The sequence below is a fragment of the Trichomycterus rosablanca genome, chromosome 1, assembly GCF_030014385.1.
Source record: "Trichomycterus rosablanca isolate fTriRos1 chromosome 1, fTriRos1.hap1, whole genome shotgun sequence".
NCBI classification, from domain to species: Eukaryota; Metazoa; Chordata; class Actinopteri; order Siluriformes; family Trichomycteridae; genus Trichomycterus; species Trichomycterus rosablanca.
Window position 1 is genome coordinate 53,371,602 of NC_085988.1, and position 21,204 is coordinate 53,392,805.

The 21,204-nt window shown below is 37.6% G+C and overlaps 1 protein-coding gene across 1 annotated transcript in view; it reads right to left on the minus strand.

Annotated features, from left to right (window-relative positions):
• pwp1 (PWP1 homolog, endonuclein) overlaps positions 1-15,376 on the minus strand; it is a 42,405-nt gene extending 27,029 nt beyond the window's left edge. Inside the window, exons 1-4 of the mRNA XM_063004079.1 lie at positions 15,311-15,376; positions 9,513-9,571; positions 4,911-5,047; positions 1,973-2,058 (exon numbers count right to left, since the gene is read on the minus strand). Of these exons, the coding sequence (XP_062860149.1) occupies positions 1,973-2,058; positions 4,911-5,047; positions 9,513-9,571; positions 15,311-15,376 (348 nt within the window). The remainder of the gene's footprint in view (positions 1-1,972; positions 2,059-4,910; positions 5,048-9,512; positions 9,572-15,310) is intronic.
• Positions 15,377-21,204: the final 5,828 nt, after the last annotated feature.

A 21,204-nucleotide genomic window follows, 5' to 3' on the forward strand; every position in this document is an offset into this window, starting at 1 on the left:
GGCTGTGATCTTTGATCCCTCGGATGGCACTGCATCAAAAACCACCACTCAACAATAGCTGATATAACCACATGGGCAAGGGATTACTTTGGCAAACCCTTGTCAAGCACTACAATACAGAGTTACATGCACAAATGCCTTATGGTAACCATATCCAGAAGCGGCGTCGACTTCTTCTGGGCTCTGAGGCATCTAGGATGGACCATCACACAGTGGAAATGTATATTGTGGTCAGATGAATCAGTATTACGTCTTATAAGTGTGGTGAAAAGGAATGACAACATTACAAAGTGGTAAATGCTTTACTGTCCCAACTTTTTTGGAATGTGTTGCAGGCCTGAAATGCAGGAATGGATGTTTATTAATAAATAAAATAAAGTTGACCAGACAAAACATAAAATGTCTTAGGTTCATACTGTCTGCAATAAAATTAAAGTCAAAGTAAATGTAAGAAACTCTATTTTTTTATTATTTGCATTGTCCATGCTGTCCCAACTTTTCCTGATTTGGGGTTGTGGATAGATAAAAATAGTATTTTTTAAAAATAATAATCATCAAATAATTTATTCTTTTATTTACCTATTATTTACCTTATCATTTTATTTACCTTTACTAACCAGTTTTAGGCAGAATACACCCTGATATAAAGTTATAGCTTTTGTAGAAAGCGTTAGCCAAAACGTGGAGCTAACTTCATACAAACGGCTATGGTTTTGCAATAAGATGCCAGATAAGTTCATGGGCCAAGTAGCAAATCTACTTGCCAAAATATCTGTTTAATTCCTTTAACTCCCTATTGAGTACAATTGTGCTCTACATAATAATAATATAATATAACAATATGCTACAGCCAATGGTAGCAAACTGTATGGTTAATACATTTACCAAACAACAAAAGAACAACAACATTTAACAACAGAAGAACAGGCAACTGAAAAATTATTCTCAAACATACTGGCAAACAGTTACATTATTTATTTTATGAGTAATTAATCTGTGTTCAGAAATACTGGGCTTACATTGTGATATTTAGTATTTACCCAGGTAAGTGCAATGTGTAAATGTGGAGCTACTGGCAAGTCTAATATGTAGTGCTTGTGCAATTAAAATGTGTTAAAATGTATTAAAATGTATTATTTAGACCATAAACTATAACTCATTTACATAATGGAATGCTACTATATATTTAGATTAATGCCCATCTGCTATAAATATGGGTAAATGGATAAAATAAGAACATTTTTGCATGTCAATGAAGAACAATCCAACAAAAGAAAAGTGGTACTCTGTCCTCTAAGAAACTACTATAGTTGAATTAGAATTTTATTATAGACACCTTTAAGCTTTTAAATGATTTTAGACATTACATAATTTTAAATATTTTAACATTTATTTTTGTGATCGTTTTAGGTGAACAATTTTATGGGTTTGTAATTTTTGTTAAACAACGTAAAGTTGCATAAAATAAGTTTAGTCAAAACTATGGTTAACAAAAACTGCCAGAAAGTCAAAAATGATGGAAGTTGAAACTGTAGTGCGATGTCCAAATCCAAGTCTTTGAATTTAAAGTTTACACACAATTTACCATAAATAAATTGATAAATAAAATGATAAATTTACCATAGTTCACATGTAAACATCAAGTCAAAGATGTCTCAGATTTCCATTCATTCAAAAACAATTTGTAATGTCAGACACTAATGTCAGGTCGCAACACATGCCAAGCTTCTTACTGACAGTGACTAAGGGTAAATGTTACAGTTCAAAAGGGTTTATGTCAGGGCTCTGTGCACCCCACTGCACATGCCTGTTTATATTATAAATTTTTAAGTTATTAGATTTTTAAGATCAATCTTTAAAGCAATCTTTAGATCAGATGAATAATTATTGACTGTTTTAAATGGGTATTAATGATATTTTATATGAGTCAGGCTCTAGTTCAAAGCACTGAACAGTGGTGTGGTTGTCTTACAGTGTCTTTAATTGTAATATGTGGATCTTCATCATTACTGCCAAACACAGCCAGGCCTGCCAAACTGTCCCCAAGGTTAGCCGTCTCTAAAACACAAAAAGGACTGCTAAGCATATTTCAATTCAATACGGCAATCACCTTTAGTACAATTTAAAATGCTTACACCAAGCTATTAAAGTTATTGGATAAAATATTATTATAAAATATTATTTTCTTGGCTTATCCTTCAGTCTCTCAAGTAATTAAGAACATGCCAAGTCAGAAGTTTTAGATCACCATTATTCCAGTTTAATAAAAAATAGGTTACCAAAATCAGCAAGCAAATGGCAAGTGACAAAAGAAGAAAGGCAGACCATTATAATCCTTAAATATGTAGGTGTTCCCTATAGAAAAACTGCAAAGAAAGTCCAGATGTCAGTGAACACATTTCATACACCACGATAAGGGCCTAAGAAAGTGGGGTAAACTCTGACAGGGGACAACAAATTCAAGCATAGCTTTTAAAGTAAATAAGACTTGGTCCTGACTGTAAAAATAAGAAGGCCAAATTAGAAAACCAAATAACACTTAAGAACTTACCATGCTTACCAGCTTACCATGACTATGGACGTAACGTAGGCAGAATGGCTAAAGGAACGGCTATCCTTGTAAGGAACAAAACTCCCCACAACCAAACCACCTTGATACCCAATTCCAAGCCACCACTATCTATATATCAAATAACACTCAAAAACAATTTCATAGCTTCTTGAAGTAAGATTTAAGTTTACTAAAAACTTAAGGCTTACTGTGTTTGTACTCTACTGGTTTAATTGTTCTTTGTCCTGGTTGTGTATGTACTGTATTATTTGCTCTTGTGTCTATTGTACTGTTGGTGTATCTATTGTTTTGTTTGCATTTGTGTTTGTACATGTAGCCCTGTGTTGTTCTGTAATGCCCTATGGAACAATACAAATATAAGTTCATTTTACTGTGTAATTGTGTATAGCTAAAATGATAATAAAGCCTCTTGAACTTGCTTATCCTATAACAAGACAACTTGAATACCTGCATGCTATGTCAGAACTACCATAATAGATGTGGTTTTCTTCAAACCATGAAATAATCAGCAACATTTTCAGACTTATATTTAATGCCCTACCTAATTCACGGCAATGAAAATCGCATCACAGACGCAAAGGATGGAGTGTGAAAACACGAACAAGTATTTTGGTCTTTGAGAGGGAGCTATTAAGATAGGCTGTGCTGTGTATTGTAGCTTCTATTGATACTATCATTCAGTTTATGACTGTTATTAAATGACTGCCGTAAAATGTGGCACTTTAAAAAAAAAAAAAATCCATGTAATCTGTGATTATTGAAAAATTAGGTTCATGAAATTAAGCCCATTTTCCTGTGAATTTGTTAGGGCCCTACTTATATCAATTTACTGAGGAACAAAATGAAGAGTGCAGGGGTGGATCATCAACTCATCACATGGACAATGGACTATTTAACAAATAGACCACAGTCTGTGTGGCTTAAGGACTGCGTTTCAGACACAATCCTCTGCAGCACTGGGGCTCCACAAGGGACAGTCCTGGCCCCATTCCTCTTCATCCTCTACACCGCGTACTTCACCTACAATACAGCAACCTGTCACCTTCAGAAGTTCTCCGATGACTTGGCTGTTGTTGGCTACATCCTAGATGGAGACAACAGTGAGTATAGGGAACTCACCAAGACTGGTGTGGACAGAATTACGTCGAGATCAACACCAGCAAGACAAAAGAGCTGGTGGTGGACTTTCAAAGGACTAAATCCCATCCACTGAAACCGGTGAGCATCCAGGGACGGAATATTGAGATTGTTAACTCCTATAGGTACCTGGGTGTTCACAATAACAATAAAATGGACTGGTCGGATAATACACAGGCCTTGTACAAGAAGGGCCAAAGCAGACTCTATTTGTTGAGGAGGCTCCGGTCTTTTGGAATACAGGGGGCCCTTCTCAACTCCTTTTATGATTCGGTGGTGGCATCAGCATGACAACAGCAGACAGGAAGAAGCTGGACAAACTGATCAGAAAGGCGAGTTCTGTCCTGGGCTGCACCCTGGACTCAGTGGAGGCAGTGGGTGAGAAGGATGATGGCCAAGCTGTCATCCTTAATGGAAAACACAGATCACCCACTGCATGAGACTGTGGCAGCACTGGGCAGCTGCTTTAGCAACAGGCTTCTTCACCCGCATTGCTCAAAGGAGAGATACCGTAGCTCCTTTCTACCTTCTGCTGTCAGGCTATACCTCCATCACAATAACTCACATGGTTCTTAATTTTCTCTGAAGTGCAATAACTTTAAAAATATGTGCAATACCTGCTGTACCTGCTGTACTTTGTGCAATACTTTTTAATAACCGTGCAATATTTGGTTAACTTTCTTTAAAAATACTGTTTATATTTTTGTACATTTTTACATATTCTTACTTTCGACTTTTTAATATATGTGTACATATGTGTAAACACTATTTTTTTTTTTTTTTATATTCTTGAAAGCTGCTGTAACACTGCAAATTTCCCCCCGTGGGATAATAAAAGGCTATCTTATCTTATATTCCATCAAGCTAGTTTGAAATGAACTGGACAGAAAGGTAAAAGCAACTTGTGGGAAAGTGTTGGGAAGATCTTTCTGAACAATAATTGCCTTGTATTGTGTTCAGCTGTTATTTCTGCAAAAGGTTTACATGTTTAAAGTCAAACATTTTAATTCAATTTTGTTAAAAATTCTATGATTTCTTCATCTGTTTATTTATTCTATTATTACATTTTAGTTCATTAGAACATTTATCTGTGTAAACAATAAAATTGGAAAAATGGGTTCTAAAACTTCTGACTGGTGGTGTAATCCTTGTAGAGTTTTACCCAATAACAGTAAAATACTAAAAACACAATTTATCTTACCAATGTCATGATCATCATATGTATCCAGGTTATACTCAGAAAGATCATCTCCTGACTGTTTTTCTTTTGTATTTATTTCGGCGGCTGAAAATGAGTCTTTTTCCTGGTCAGTTACCATGCTCTCATCATCATCATCACTAGAAGAACACAAATGCAATTAGTGTCATAGCTCAAGCTAAAAAATATATATAATATAAATAAATCAACCACAAAACATTTTGGTGGTAAAATCAAATTGTGCACATCTTTGTTTACACTTATCCATGGCATTTTTTTATTTTTTACTTTTTAGAGCTGTTCTTACCTGAGAACATTCTGTGCATTTTTTTGTTTAAATGTTTCTTTTATGGATTTCGATATTTTAAGTATTTTTCAGGTGTGTTTGCATCTGGGGCATTTAATTAAAAGATGGACAGAGATGTGTGGCATGTCTAGAATTGAGGAAAAATTTCGCCTTTCATTAAGTGCAGGTGTGTTAGCCTTGTGTGGCCAATGTGGCATTTGAATAGAACTTCTTATATTGTGTATAGTTTGTTTCTGGTCTGATTATCCCATTCTGTTTGTCATAAATATGAACATAACAGTGTTCATATTTAGAGCCAACCTTATGCCTTGATGGTGTATTATGTTTGGCCCGGTATAATTTTCTGGCTACACTATAAACGATGCCGTCATAGTCCAGTTTTGTTGTGGTTGTGGTTCTATACTAATGGATGAAGGGGGGAAACTCTGCACCCCATCTTGTGCTAGCCAGTTTATTATTATGTTTAATCTTTGTAGATATGGGGTTCAGAGTATATGATTTGAATAGACTGGTTAAAGTTCTGGGTCAGGATGGAGGCCCCTTTACTGGCAGAAGTGTATACCAAATTGTTAACCTTTGTAAGTTTAAAGCCATTAAGGGTGGACCATCGTTTAATTCTGTTTAATTCACTGTGTGCCATGAGTCAAATGCATACATGGACAACAAATAAACTGAATAGGTGCCTGGAGTTTTTTCTTTGGTCACACTGTTTACTTTTAATTAAAAAGGGCAACTAATAAAATGCATCCCTGTGTGACACCTATTTCTTGGTAGTGGCTGTTGCAGTAGGTTTTATTTATTTTGATCTTGAAACAATAGTTTGTTAAGAAGGCGTCTATGAATCTTGGGAGATTGATGTAGACAGTCTCTCATTATGCTGTACCTTCATGCCACGTCATATGTCTTTTTAAGATGAAAAAAGATGACTGGCATTTTTTTTATAGAAGAGGCACTACAGATGTAGGTCTATCTTGCGTCATTTGGGATCAGATTTGGTACTTGTGTTTGTTTGAAGATTCATCACCCTTGCTCCCCACCCACCTTGGAGCCCAGGGAGCTGTACAAATGTGCAGAACTTTAGCGGATGCACACCAGGGATACAAGGGTGATGCACTTAAGCCTGCATTGGCGCTTGATTGACCCTGAGTCAGCACCTTCTAGAGATCTCATGGGAGATACAACCTAGCCAGGCATCGCAGAGTCCTCTCTAAGTCCAGGTTTACCCTCCCAGTCTGGCCATTCGACTGGGGGTGGAAGCCAGAGGAAGGGCTAAGTAAAACCCCCAAAAGCCGACAGAAGGACTTTCAGAGGTGACAAGCAAACTGGCGTCCCTGATCCAAACCCAGATCGCTAGGCAGGCCATAAACTGCTAGGGCAGTCCCTTTGGATAGGGCGATAAAATTGCTGGCCTTTGAAAATCTGTCCACAATTACCAAGATCACAGTATTGCCCTTTGAGACAGCAGATCTGTGATAAAAAATCTAGGGACAGATGTGACCAGGGATGGGACAGGATAGGTAGGGGGTGCATGAGGTCGGCTGAACGAGACAGAGGTTACGCATGTTACCTGGAGGGCCACCACCCAGGTCTGGCTCTCGTTGCTGAGCCTCTCGAATTGCCTTCTCTAGAGACCTTATCGTAACGGGGCCACTATTTGAGATCCCGGTATTATCGGCTCGCTGGGGAAAGAGTAAGTTGATGTTTCCCACTGACTAGAGAGGGAGTCAGGCTTAGTTTTCTTTGACCCTTGCCAGTAGGATAAGACAAAGTCGAATCGGCCAAAGAACAATGCCCATCTGGCCTGGTATGAGTTGAGACATTTGGCGTCTTGAATGTACGCCAAGTTCTTATGATCATCCAGACCAGGAACTAACGTTTTGCTCCCTTCAGCCAATGTCTCCTCTGACTGCCAGCAGTTCTTTTTTGCCAACATTATAATTTCTCTCAGCCAAGTCAAGTGTATTTATATAGCGCTTTTTACAATGGACATTGTCTCAAAGCAACTTTACAGAATCCAGGACCAACAGACCAAAAAAGCCAGGGTCAGTCAGTGTGAGAAATAGCTGTAGGGATGTTGGAGGCTGTCGGGGTCTGCACTTTGGGAAACAACTGCTCCGTTCCCTACATCAGAGACGTCAACCTAAACAATGAACGGGACCTCGGTGTCTGGAAGACTGAGCACTGCAGCCGACACGAGGTGCATCTTAATGGTGTCAAAAGCTTCCTGGGAATTGGATGTACACTGGAACCGACCTGCATTCTTTCAGGTTAAGTCGGTTAGGGGTGCCACGTTGAAGCTGAAATAGCATATAAAGTGGCAGAAAAAATTTGCAAAGCCTAGGAAGCGCTGGACCAAGGTTGGACGCGGCCAGTCAGAAATGGCCTTGGTTTTGGCAAAATCCACTTGCAGACTTCCTCTGGAGACCACAAAACCCAGGAAGGATACGCTGTTCATATGAAACTGGGATTTTACCAGTTTTACAAAGAGGTGGTTTTCCAGAAGAAGGCGTAAGACAGTGTGCCAAAGTGTGTTATGGCCACTTAACATGTGCCTAACATGTACTATGTGTTCATATAATTTGTTGTGGAACATGATCTCGCATAACCCCAGTCCCTGGTTGGAACTGGGCCAGGTCTTTGCATATAGGTAATTCCCAACTGCATGGGTTTCCCTGCAGCTTCGGCAGCGCTAGCACATGGTGGCAAGGCTAGCACAGAGGATTGGGAAAAAAAACCCTTTAGTTCTGAAATGCCAAGGGGACTTGACTCATCAGTTATGGTGCCGTTCCCGTAGCAGTTTTCCAGACAGATGGACTGCTCATACATGAGGTCAAGAAATGATGGTGGGTCTCTGGTGGCCATTTCGTCCTTTAGCTTTTCCAACAACCCTACCTGGAAGGCCGCAATTAAAGCCAACCACTTTCTGCAGCCAGCATGCGGAAGTCGATAGCATAGTCTGCCACACTTATCTCTGCAGTCCACCACTTCTGTACAGGTGCCTTTGGTTACTAACCAGCATCCCTACACAGCATCAAAGACTCAATCCCCCTTTTTAGTTCTGTATATTCCCACCCAGCAGACTAGTGGCAAGTTTTGTCTGCTAGTGGAATATCCCACAAGATGTTTTTAACACTTAACAAAGTTCCATAAAAAATGTCCATTATCCTCGTCACAGCTTTTTGTAATGCAGGCATAAATTTCACAATAAATGTGCACTCACCTAGCACTTTATTGGGAAGACTTATGTACATTTCTATGTACATTTATTTATTATTTTTTTAACTACCATAAACGATACAAATAAACTTCATGGCCATACAATAACTACCTGTAGCACTTCTGCTGCTCTGTACAATGTTTCACAAACCTGTTACCCATTAGTCAAAAAGGGATACCCATGTTCTGAAATGAGTTTATGAAATGAGGTGCAGCAGTGTTGGGATATTTAAATTCAGTTTAATTATAAACAGTTCTTGTTATTTCACATTACAATATGATCTCCTAATTTCTTGGTAATTATTTTAATAGCTGTTGACTTCTCTGAGCCAGTATAAATTGGGCTGGTTTCACTGCATACATTAGAAATGACATGAAACAGTGGTCTGCATCCCCACAGCAGCCATGCAAACACATGTATGTTCCACCCCAATATCTACAATATTTTTGTTGCATATGTGACACAGAAACTAATATAAATTCCATGTACAAACCCCATTTTCAAAAAGTTTGAACCTTCTGTAAAATGCAAAGAATTATCTTTATATAACTGATAAAAGTAGAATAGCAGATTTCCAATATTTTCACTAATCAACTTCATTGAATTTTGCAAACAGAAACACATTTAAAACATGATGCCTGCAATACAAAAAAGTTGGGACAGCGGCAAAATAAGAGTAACAAGTTTATATTCAAGTTACAAAGTTACACAATAAGCAGGTAAGTTGGTAACAGTTGAGAGAAACATGATTAGGTATAAAATAATCCAGTCTTTACAAGCAATGAGGAATCGTGGTTCACCCCTTTGTGCCAAACTTTAGAGAACAATGTTGCTGGTGAGTTCAAAAAAATATTTTTTTACTGCAAGACTGCAAAAAAAACTTAAGCTTTTCAGCATCTACTGTTTATAGCATTCTAAAGAATGCTAACTGAGACCCCCAAAAGCCGACAGAAGGTCTTTCAGAAGTGACTAGCAAACTGGGGTCCCCGATCCAAAACCAGACATTAAACTTTTCTAAAAATGGTGTTTAAACATTTTGGATCTGGTAAACTAAACTGATGGTTTTACACAAAAGTTTTACCTTAATTCGTAATTTGCCTCAGATATGATCCGCTGCAGCTCCTCCTTGCTAAGTTCTACCTGAGGAATAAAATTATTAACAAAAAAAAAAAACCCCCACTAAAACAGAGAAACATTAACTAATTTTTAAGACAAATGCCAATGCACAAGAAATATTTATTATGCATTTATTTTTATTTATTTATTAGAATTTTAACATCACATTTTACACACTTTGGTTACATTCATGACAGAACAGGTTACTTTTTTACCTTTTTTGCACCACGGACTGGTTTCATAAAAGATATAATTTCACGGACCGGCGGGGGCAAGAGGATTTAAAATTTGCACAAAGTGCAAAACAATACTGCTACCAATGATAGAAAATCAATTGGAACCCTGAGCTTTTTTCACTGCAATGAGACTCTCCCACCTACGGGTGACAGGAGAAAATAACACCCGAATTGCGTTCCTTATGTCCAGCCAAAATTATGTATTCTTTCTGTGCAGCCCGGTAATAAATGACTGTAATAATAAATGACCATTATAAAAGTATGCAATTAGTAAATGCATTCTCATACGAGTTCCAAACTAATTAATAATTATAAGAGTAATACACACCTGGATGTTAGTAGAGGTCTAAGCACTCAAAGTTTTTCCTCCCCATTAAATACTGTGTTTTTGCTATTTTTAAATACTCCTGATTCGAAAAAATGAGCAAAAATATCTTGTTAGCCCATACCTCTTACTGACCTGAACAGTAAAGATAAGGATCAGATTTCAGCTACTGCACAGAGAACTGTCATCTACAGAAGTTTTCTGATGACTCTGCAATAGTTGGATGTATCAGAAGGGATGATGAGGATGAGTACAGGGCAACGGTGAAGGACTTTGTCACATGGTGCGAGCTGAACCACCTGCAGCTCAATGTGACAAAGACAAAGGAACTGGTGGTGGACCTGAGGAGGGACAAGGCACCGGTGCCCCCTGTGTCCATCAGTCAGTGTGGACATTGTGGAGGACTACAAATATTTGGGAGTGCACACTGACAATAAACTGGACTGGACTAAGAACACTGATGCCCTCTACAGGAAGGGCCAAAGTCGGCTCTATTTTTTGAGGCGCCTGAGGTCCTTCAACATCTGCCGGACTATGCTCAAGATCTTCTATGAGTCTGTGGTAGCGAGTGCTATCCTCTATGCTGTTGCATGCTGGGGAAGCAGGCTGAGGGTGGCAGATGCCAACAGACTTAACAAATTGATCCGCAAGGCCGGTGATGTTGTTGGTGTGGAGCTGTACTCTCTGACAGCAGTATCGGAGAGGAGGACGCTGTCTAAGCTCCAGGCTATTATGAACAATGGCTCCCACCCACTTTATGACACGGTGATGAGACAAAGGAGCACATTCAGTGCAAGACTCATCATACCAAAATGCACCACAGAGTGCCACAGGAAGTCATTTCTACCTGTGGCCATCAAACTCTATAATTCCTCCCTTAATGTGTGACACTATGGTTTATCTGTGCAATATTCAGTATTAACATGTGCAATATTCAGTTTTCATATGTACAATATTCAGTTTTTCATATGTGCAACATTCAGTTTTCATATGTGCAATATTCAGTTTTTCATATGTACAATATTCAGTTTTCATATGTGCAATAATAATAACGTAATTATTTAATTGTGTGTATATAACTTTTAACTTTTTCTTCTTCTTTTTTCTTTGTTTTAAGCTAGTAGAGTGTTTATTATTTTTACATACAGTGGGGTCAAAAAGTATTTAGTCAGCCACTGATTGTGCAAGTTCTCCTACTTAGAAAGATGAGAGAGGTCTGTAATTTTCATCATAGGTACACTTCAACTATGAGAGACAAAATGAGGAAAAAAAATCCAGGAAATCACATTGTAGGATTTTTAAAGAATTTATTTGTAAATTATGGTGGAAAATAAGTATTTGGTCAATAACAAAAGTTCAACTCAATACTTTGTAACATAACCTTTGTTGGCAATGACAGAGGTTAAACGTGTCCTGTAAGTCTTCACCAGGTTTGCACACACTGTAGCTGGTATTTTGGCCCATTCCTCCATGCAGATCTCCTCTAGAGCAGTGATGTTTTGGGGCTGTCGCTGGGCAACACGGACTCCACACATTTTCTGTGGGGTTGAGGTCTGGAGACTGGCTAGGCCACTCCAGGACCTTGAAATGCTTTTTACGGAGCCACTCCTTCGTTGCCCGAGCAGTGTGTTTGGGATCATTGTCAAGCTGGAAGACCCAGCCACGTTCCATCTTCAATGCTCTCACTGATGGAAGGAGGTTTTGGCTTAAAATCTCACGATACATGGCCCCGTTCATTCTTCCCTTAACACGGATCAGTCGTCCTGTCCCCTTTGCAGAAAAACAGCCCCAAAGCATGATGTTTCCACCCCCATGCTTCACAGTAGGTATGGTGTTCTTGGGTTCTTCTTCTTCCTCCAAACACGACGAGTTGAGTTTTTAACCAAAAAGTTCCATTTTGGTTTCATCTGACCACATGATATTCTCCCAATCCTCTCCTGGATCATCCATATGCTCTCTGGCAAACTTCAGACGGGCCTGGACATGTACTGGCTTAAGCAGGGGGACACGCCTGGCACTGCAGGATTTGAGTCCCTCTCGGCGTAGTGTGTTACTGATGGTAGCCTTTGTTACTTTGGTCCCAGCTCTCTGCAGGTCATTCATCAGGTCCCTCCGTGTAGTTCTGGGATTTTTGCTCACCGTTCTCATGATCATTTTGACCCCACGGGATGAGATCTTGACCCCAAGGGAGATTATCAATGGTCTTGTATGTCTTCCATTTTCTTACAATTGCTCCCACAGTTGATTTATTCACACCAACCTGCTTGCCTATTGTAGATTCACTCTTCCCAGCCTGGTGCAGGTCTACAATTTTCTTCCTGGTGTCCTTCGACAGCTCTTTGGTCTTGGCCATGGTTGAGTTTGGAGTCTGACTGTTTGAGGCTGTGGACAGGTGTCTTTTATACAGATAACGAGGTCAAACAGGTGCCATTAATACAGGTAACGAGTGGAGGACAGAAGAGCTTCTTAAAGAATAAGTTACAGGTCTGTGAGAGCCAGAAATCTTGCTTGTTTGTTATTGACCAAATACTTATTTTCCACCATAATTTACAAATAAATTCTTTAAAAATCCTACAATGTGATTTCCTGGATTTTTTTTTCTCATTTTGTCTCTCATAGTTGAAGTGTACCTATGATGAAAATTACAGACCTCTCTCATCTTTCTAAGTAGGAGAACCTGCACAATCAGTGGCTGACTAAATACTTTTTGACCCCACTGTAAATGGGTGCTACTGTAAAAAACTGCAATTTCCCTCTGGGATCAATAAAGTATTCTGATTCTGATAAGTTCTCCAACAACTGTTAGTTAAACATGTATGTAGTTAAACTTATATTTAATCAAATCAATACTTGGTGTGACCATCCACACCTTTCCCTGCAAAGCAGCATCAATTCTTCTAGGTACAGTTGCACCAAGTCAGGGATATCATAGAATTATAGTTAGGTGTATAGTTAACCAATTATACCAAACAGGTGATAATGATCATTTTCATATGCAGACTGAAACACACGGATTAACAGAAACAGTTGTGTAGGAGGCTTAAAACTGGGTGAGGAACAGTCAAACTCTGCTACAAAGATGAGGTTGTTGAAAAGTTTCATGTCACAGGTCATACATCATGGCAAGACTGAGCACAGCAGCAAGACACAAGTTGTACTGCATCAGCAAGGTATAAATATATGCTGTTCAAGCTCTTTTGAAGAAGCACAAAGAAACAGGCAATGCTGAGGACCGTAGAAGCAGTGGTCGGCAAAGGAAACATGTGCAGCAGATGAAAGACACATCATGCTTACTTTCCTTCAAAATCGGAAGATGTCTAGCAGTGCCATCAGCTCAAACTGAAAAAAAACTTCAAGAAAGAATTGTGGCCAAAAAGCCATACCTTTGACATTGAAACAAGGCTAAGCGACTCAACTATGCCTAAAACATAGGAACTGCTGTGCTCTGAGGTGATGAGTCAAAATGTATTTATTTATTACAATTTTAACATCATGTTTTACACACTTTGGTTAAATTCATGACAAAACCTTACTTGCATGTCTTTGGACTGTGGGAGGAAACCAGAGCTCCCAGAGGAAACCCACACAGACATGGGGAGAACATGTAAATTCCACACAGAAAGGACCCAGACCGCTCCACCTGGGGATCGAACCCAGGACCTTCTTGCTGTGAGGCGACAGTGCTACCCACTAGTCGCCCATTAGTCAAAATTTAAAATATTTGACTGTAACAACAGGTAGGTTGTTTGCCAAAGGGCTGGAGAGCGGTACAATGATGAAAGTCTTCAGGAAACAGTGATGCATGTTGGAGGTTACTTGCAAGCTTTGGGCTGCATTTCAGCAAATAGAATTGGGGATTTGGTCAGGATTAATGGTGTCCTCAATGTTGAGAAATACAGACAGATACTTATCCATCATGCAATATCATCATAGAGGCGTCTGATTGGCTTCAAATTTATTCTGCAGTAGGTCAACGACCCAAATCATACACCCAATGTCATTAAGAACTATCTTCAGCATAAAGAAGAACAAGAAGTCCTGAAAGTGATAAGAGGGCCCACACAGAGCTCTGATCTCAACATCATCGAGTCTGTCTGGGATCACATCAGAGACAGAAGGATTTGAGCAAGACTACATCCATAGAAGATCTGTGGTTAGTTCTCCAAGATGTTTGAGACCACTCCCGCTTTATGCAAACATGCACAGAACTGGTCCACCACACCAAACACAAAGCAAAACTCGAAAAAGGTTACTTATAAACTAACATAAAAATGAACACAAAATGCACTATGCGCTTAGGCTTTTGGAAAAAGCTACACTATTCCAACTATTAAACCGTTCTAACCCTGGGAGTCTGGCAACCCATAATGCACGAAGGGGAACGCCACCTATTATAACGGAAACTGGCTGGTCGCCACAACAGTTTTTTTTTTTTACACTTGTTTATTTTACAAACTTGTAGAAAAGCATTTAGTTCCTACAATCAACAACATTGATGTGCTTTGTTCAGAAAATATCATTGAGGTAACTTTGAACACTTAAATCATGAATACTCCGTTTCTTTCAAAGTATTTGTGCAAACGGACAATAACCAAAATTGTGACAATTACAAAACAAATTCAAATCTGACACATTATAAATTTATTATAAGTCAAAGACAGGATTGTCATTTATTTTATTCTAGTTACCAGGATTACTCTAATTAACTAAGTCAATGGTTACAAAATATTTAATAAACACAGTATGCCTGTATCACTGTATGCCATTTATTGGACATGCATAGACCTGCATGTAAACATGTTAAGTATGCATAAACGTAAAATATGTTTTGATAATTGATGTAGTAAAAAGTCTTTCCTATTAAATCTTAAGCTCCTATTATTCTTAAGCTCAGGAACATCTTAAGTAATATGGAAAATATTTTGAGGTTTATTTGACGCTTTATGACACCCAAATGTGTATTACATTTAACCCACTTTTCACATACCCAAAATCTTTCATATTAAAAGATAATTGACAGGCTATTAAAGACGTTAAGACACGTACTAAAACTCAGAATAAATGCCATGTGTATCGCGCGCTCCACTAGATCGTCAGGCATAATCATTGTTTTAAAGGTGTAAATGTCTCACGAACACTGAATATAATTTGCAACTTTACCGCGAAGCAAGACACAAAATCAGAAATTAATTAGTTACTTACTTTATCTGGAACTTCCTTAGAAACGCCCCTCCTCACCCACCCAACACAAGTAATTTGGGAGCTCATCGTCAACTACTATTATTATTGTTGTTGTTATAGAACTACTGATATTTTAGACTACAAAATTTATCTTCGTGAAATATTCAGTGTCACTGATATTCTACACGAGGAGATTTCTGGGTCCTATCACAAGCCGTCGCAGTGTGATGACGCAAAATACGATGTTAATACAGAGTTAATAAAAAAGATTAAATAATAGTACTGATAACTGAAGAAATAAAACAGAAATTAATAAAAATAAATTTATTATAATAGAAAAAATAATAACCCAGCTAACACAGAACGTTCCCGTAACGTTAGATTTTGGTTCCCCTATGGTTATTTTTAGGGAACCATCCCATAACGTTATGGTAACGTTCTATTTTCGTTAAAAAAATTAGCGCTGTTCCCGGAACGTTCCGGGAACTATGAAACCTAACGTTCTCTCGTGTTTTTATGAAAACTAACAGAGAACGTTATCTAAAAGTTGCCTTAAGGTTTTCTTTCTTATGTGTTTAAAGTAACGTTCCAGTAACGTTCCCGGAAGGTTTTCTTATGATCCAGTGAGAGAAATTAGCTCTACACCGCAAAAAATTATTTTTTTGACTTAGTAAATAGAGTGAAGATTTTTAAAGTACTTTATACAAGAATATTCTAGTACAGTCTTGCTACTTAAGAATGTCACATATAATTTAGTGTGTTACTTGGTGTTTCTTTGTAATTATTTGTTATCAAATACATTAGTAAATTTTATTCTAAATACCAAGTAAAATTAACTATGTTTTTTATTTCTTGGATTGAAGCAAAGCAAAACTAAAAACTTCTAGTAAATATTACTTTATGTTCCACGCATGCGCATTGCCTGGCAAGTTTCACACATGCAAAGTGCAAAACGAGCTGCTGAGATTTTTGAATCTATTATTTTGCATTTTATAATATAGCATTTTAATAATATATAGCATTTTAATAATATATAATATAGCATTTTATAAGCCATGTTTTAATGCTTTTAGTGCTGCAATGTTTAAGTAAAATCTACTAAGATACAGCTATTAAAATATACTTGAAGCAGTGTGTAGCAAAGTAACATTTACTGAAGAATTTCTGGTAAAATCCAGATAGAATTGTGAGTAACTTTTACTTGAATATATGGTCTGTTAAATTTACTAGCAGTTTGTACGTGGAAAAAGTTTTTTTAGGTAAATCTTACTCCACATTTTTTGCAGTGCACGTAAGCAGAACTCTCCATTAGCACAACTAGAAAGTGAGGTTTTCTTGTCTAAAGTTTTCAATAATTTAAAGGTTAGTACAAGGTTCCCTTAAAGGTTTCAATAATTTTAAGGTTACGGGAACGTTAGGGGAACGTTCCCAGAACTATAATGCACAACCAAACGGGAACGTTCTATTTCCGTAAAGAAAACTTTCCTGGGGAACCAAAGGGCAACCAAAATGATCCGTTCCCAGAACGTTCTGGGAACCAAAAACTAACGTTCCCAGAACGTTCTGGGAACCAAAAATTGTTAGCTGGGAATAATAATGATAGTGCAATGGTACCGACAATAGAAACAATAATAACAGTACAATACTACAATCCTGTATGTATGTAGTAATACATTTTGTTGTGTGTGCGTCAGCACTCAATTTTCAATACAGTAGAGACAAAGCTGCACTTTACAGCCAGCTTGTGCTCATTCAGTCTATACCTCATCTAGGTGTTTTCAATTTAGGATCAGACACCATAGATAATCTGTCACTCTCATTTGTTTAGAGCCAAATACCACTGCATTTTACTCTGTACTTTAGATTAAGTTTCCTAATAATTCAAATACTTCATTTTAAGTGTAATAAGTGTCAGTATTGTATTAATACAAAAAATAAACTGTATTTCATTTTACAAATTAATACAAATACAGGCAAAATGTGTTGATGTGAAGGGTCAAAAACAGGTAATATGAATTTATTAAGTCTATATTAAATAATATATCCCTATAGGTACTATAGGCTAGTAAAATAATAGTAGGTAACTATAAAAATTGCATTACATATAAACTATTTTATAGCCTCGTAACAAAAGAACTGCAGCTAGTCAATGTATTTTAAAACATCTTATATATATTAAAATGTTTCTTAAAACCTCGCCCTTCTTAACATGGAGTATGTTGTTAATATTGTGGACCACACAATATTCTAAATGACAGATTTACAATTGTATTTTGCCTGCCCATTACCGCACACTGGAATTTAAAAAAATGGTTTTTTTTAATGAATAGATTTTCATATTTTAATTTAAGGTTATTTACACATAAGGTTATGTATTTGCAAGAATTTTGCCCTTGTCATTCAAATAGACAGCTGGTCATGTGTTCCATAGCTGTTCCGTAGACAGCTCTTTATTTTTTAAATGTTTAATTGTTAAGCAACAGTAAAAAATTTAACGTTTCGGTAATTAAATTCAATTAATTCATTATTTTAAATACAACAGTAATGATTTTCAGTGTAAATTGTACGTTGATATCTCCAAATTTCAAAAAATGAATGGAAATGAATGGGGCAAAAAAGTGGCGATTGAGAGGGTATGCGTATCCAAAAGCCGTATACAAGTCACAGTGTAATCTACGGAACGGACGATTTAGAATTAGAACGGCGTTGACATCTGGAAATGTTAAAAAATTAATGGAGGAGCGTGTGTGCGTACCCAATAGCTGTACCCAATAACCAATACAATAACGGCGCAAGAGCACATAAAGGGGAGCGCTGTTTGAAGGGGCAAATCATGTGTTTCGGTAAGTGTGATCAGGTGATAAGGTGTGCTGCGCATAATGGGACAGTTATGCTTGAAGGGTGAAATGTTTTTCTTTTAAAATAGCGTATGGTTTTTGGATTTTCCCTTTAGTTTTATTTAATATTAAATAAATATTCTTTCATTACACCTGTCAATTTAAATGTTAACAATGATAATTAGGGTGAATCTGACCTGTACATTTTCTGCATTTGTTTATAAAAAAAAGTATTAAATATAAGCAGCGGCTAAACATTCCCCTGTCGGTTGATTAGTATATTTAACTCTTTCTCGTGCTTTAATCTTTATTAAGAAGTAGGGGCAATAAAACTCATTTAAAGCCTTGTAAAAGTGCTCAGGTGGTGCAGCGGGCTATTACACTAGCCCACCATCACTGAGATCCTGGTTTGAATTTCTGCGCTGCTATTGGCTGGCTAGGTGTTTACCCTACACATACCTGATTGTCTCTGTATTTGACACTGGGGGTGATTGCTGAAGCCTTGCGACGGATATGTGCCCTGTCCCGGGTATTCTTGCCTTACATTCAGTGTAAGGGGAGAACAGGACCCACCTGGCCCCTACCAGGATAAGAGTTTAATAAAGCAATAAGCCACTCGAGACCGTGCGTTACTACGATTTTATCACGGGGAAGGTTGTTTTGGCACGACGTGAAGCGGAGTGCCTAAAACGTCTTTCCCCGTGATAAAATCATAGCAGTAACGCACGGTCTCAAGTGGCTTATTGCTTTTATAAAACGGAGGTCAACATAAAATATAATAAAATACAACAATGTTCAATTTATGAATGTTTTTATTTACAAAAACACTTACAAAAAGCATTCTTCTGCGACCCCAGATAGTTTGTTAACAGTGTTGCTAGGCAACATGAGGTGAACATAACATTCACTTTTTCTTTTCAGTGGCGTATTTCTATGGAATGATGTGAGGTGGTCATAGGTGTGCGTTTATGGGGATTATACAACAGTTAGTTCCGACCTTACAATCTGATTGGTTGAGAAGCGTGATATTCGTGATAACAGCACGGCCTTTTCACACCACAACTGTATTACTCCGCTGACGCGTTGCCAGTAACGGCAAGCTTCATGCACACAAACGCGCACGCAGGCGACACAGACTTTTTTTCCCGATCGCGTTTTAAATTCGTTATCTGATATACAATCTAGTGCACTGTGTAGGGAACATAAATCAATTGTCTAATATATTGTCGTGCACCATGTAGTAAACATGAATGCGTTATCTGATATACAATCTAGTGCACTGTGTAGGGAACATGACCAATTGTCTAATTCACTATCTAGTGCACTATGTAGGGAACATAAATCCGTGATCTGATACACAATCTAGTGCACTATGTAGGGAACATTAATGTGTTTGTAACGCAAACAGTTAGCTTAATAGCCCAGTTAGCAGCTCCTAAAAGTTCTGTTATCACCCATATCCTTTGGTGTGTGTGCAAGATGATTTTTATTTCTTTTTTTCCCCTTCGGAGGTTCTTGACTTTTTCTTCTTGTTGTTCTTACCTCCCTGAAATGAGTTTTTGCAACTTGGGATGTCTGCTTTATATTGTTAAACTTTATATTCGTTGTGGAACTACTTTTTGGCGGAAGGTATTGTCAATATTAAAGCATATTTATTATGAAATTCAGGGCTTCTTTGATTTATTTTCTTTCTTTATTTTGTAAAAACTGTTGTATAAAAGCAATAGAACACTTAAGGTCTAAGGTTAAGATAACACACTCCCTCTCGTGTTCTATTAAAGCAATAAGCCACGAGAGGCCGTGCGTTACTGTGATTTTAGCACGGGGAACTTCTTTCCCCGTGCTAAAATCTTAACAGTAACGTACGGTCTCGAGTGGCTTATTGCTTTTATAAAACGGCGGTCAACATAAAATACAATAAATACAAAAATTTTTAATCATAAATGTATTTATTGTGTATAAACTTACAATAAAGCATTCTTAATGCTTAATTATAAAACGGATAGTTCCGGTCCTAAAATCTGACTGGCTGAGCCGCGTTCGAAGCCGTTGTAAAATCCCTGATAAACTCACACCTATGACCACCTCACATCATTCCATATTAATACACCACTGAAAAGAAAAATTTAATGTTATTTTCACCCTCATGTTGCCTAGCAACACTGTTAATCGAACTATTTTGCGTCGCGGAAGAATGCTTTATTGTAAGTTTATACACAATAAATACATTTATGAATTAAACATTGTTGTATTTATTATATTTTATGTTGACCGCCGTTTTATAAAAGCAATAAGCCACTCGAGACCGTACGTTACTGTTACGATTTTAGCACGGGGAAAGAAGTTTTAGCACGGGCAAAAACGTCATCCCCGTGCTAAAATCACAGTAACGTACGGCCTCTCGTGGCTTATTGCTTTATTTTACAACGGCTTCGAACGCGGCTCAGCCAATCAGATTTTAGGACCGGAACTATCCGTTTTATAATGAAAAAGAAATGCCAATGCCGTAAAAAATACGTATTCTGTTATTTGAGATCAACGTTACTACTTTATGTATGTAATGTATGTATACTTTATGTAACATGTAAAATGTGTTGGAGCAAAATGAGATGTATTATAAACAGCATAGCAAATTATTCCTGTGTGTCTGTGTCCGTCTGTAGGCTACATTTGTATGCAGCTAAAAACACATAATTTTTACCTCTCTAAATTACTGGGAGATCCAAACAGTAAACTGCAAGAGCTACAGTTATTCGCAAACTCCCAATTCAAACACATAAACACACAAATGTATTTATTTATTTTTACTCATTTCATTTTCGTCAACAGTTGTGACCATTGGCTTTTCCTCCTTCATCCTGTCCGTCTTCTCCCCCTGCATGAGAGTTTGAATGGTATGCACCCGAGAATTAAAGAAAGTGATTTTCACTGTGGTGTTGTTGTGGTCCAAATGGGAGTGTGCTTTGTGCATTACATATATTACAGCATTATTCATGCCTATCTGCTTCAGCTCTGTTCTTCAGGATAGGTCTGACCTTAGTTTTTATGATAGCACTAGTTCTTCTAGAACCTTCATGA